The sequence below is a fragment of the Dendrobium catenatum genome, unplaced genomic scaffold (genome assembly GCF_001605985.2).
Source record: "Dendrobium catenatum unplaced genomic scaffold, ASM160598v2 original_scaffold_177583, whole genome shotgun sequence".
NCBI classification, from domain to species: domain Eukaryota; kingdom Viridiplantae; phylum Streptophyta; class Magnoliopsida; order Asparagales; family Orchidaceae; genus Dendrobium; species Dendrobium catenatum.
This window is the reverse complement of record NW_021496004.1, coordinates 1-1,048: the sequence shown is the minus strand read 5'-3', so window position 1 is coordinate 1,048 and position 1,048 is coordinate 1. Positions and strand designations below refer to the sequence as shown.

Sequence of the window (1,048 nt, the reverse complement as noted above, 5' to 3'; positions counted from 1 at the left end):
ATCCCTCGTTACTCCTCTATCATAAAAACAAAACTACGGTTTATCTTCTGGTCTATGTTGATGACATTCTTATCACCGGCAATGATAAGAATGCCATCAATAGCATAATTGACAAACTCAAATAGGAATTCTCCATGAAAGATTTGGGTGCCGCAGCTGAATTTCTCGGAATTAAAATAAAACGGAATGCGGACCAAATATTTCTGTCCCAGCAACGATATGCGGAGCAATTTTTGCATCAGGCGGATCTCAGCCGCTGCAATCCGCTGGTCAACCCATCCTGTACCAAATGGCCAGCTGACGCGCCCACCGTCTCCTCACTCCAGGACGCCACTCTGTACAGAAGGCTTACAGGTTCACTACAATATCTTACAATAACCCGTCCCGACATTGCATTCAGTGTCAATCAACTTTCTCAACACATGCACGATCCCCAGCAAAAGCATGCCTACATGCTCAAACGTCTACTTCGCTATATCAAAGGTACGTCAGATTTTGGAATTCCTATAACTAAATTTAATCTTCGTCTTACTTCTTATTCAGATGCGGATTGGGCGGGCGACCCAACGTCACGTAAATCTACAACCGGATTCTGCTCATTTCTTGGCGACACACTGATCTCGTGGACTGTCAAGAAACAAACCACCGTTGCTCGTTCTTCCACCGAGTCCGAATATAGAGCTCTCGCAGCTCTTACGGCGGACCTCATATGGATTCGAAGGCTACTAAAGGAGTTTCAAATTCCGCAGGATTCACCGTCCACCATCTTTTGTGACAACACGTCAGCAATCGCCTTGGCAAACAACCCGGTCTTTCACGCTCGTACCAAGCATATCGAGATTGATCATCGCTTTATCCGCGATCTTATACACAACAATACTATCTGCATTTTACCTATTAGCACAGTGGATCAAACGGCGGACATTCTAACCAAGTCTCTATCCACGTCGCGCTTTCAGTTTCTTCGGAACAAACTGACGGTTCGACAAGTTCCATCAGTTTGCAGGCGGGTATTAGCAGAAACAAATTAAAGTCTGATGTATTAGCT

The 1,048-nt window shown here is 45.0% G+C and overlaps 1 protein-coding gene across 1 annotated transcript; it reads left to right on the top strand.

The window, feature by feature from the left end:
- Window positions 1-134: 134 nt before the first annotated feature.
- Window positions 135-1,010, top strand: LOC110109731 (uncharacterized mitochondrial protein AtMg00810; the record flags this gene model as incomplete). The annotated part of the gene is made up of 1 exon (XM_020840928.1): window positions 135-1,010. A coding segment is annotated over exon 1 (876 nt), but the record flags the coding sequence as incomplete, so codon positions are not given.
- Between the last annotated feature and the right edge of the window lie 38 nt (window positions 1,011-1,048).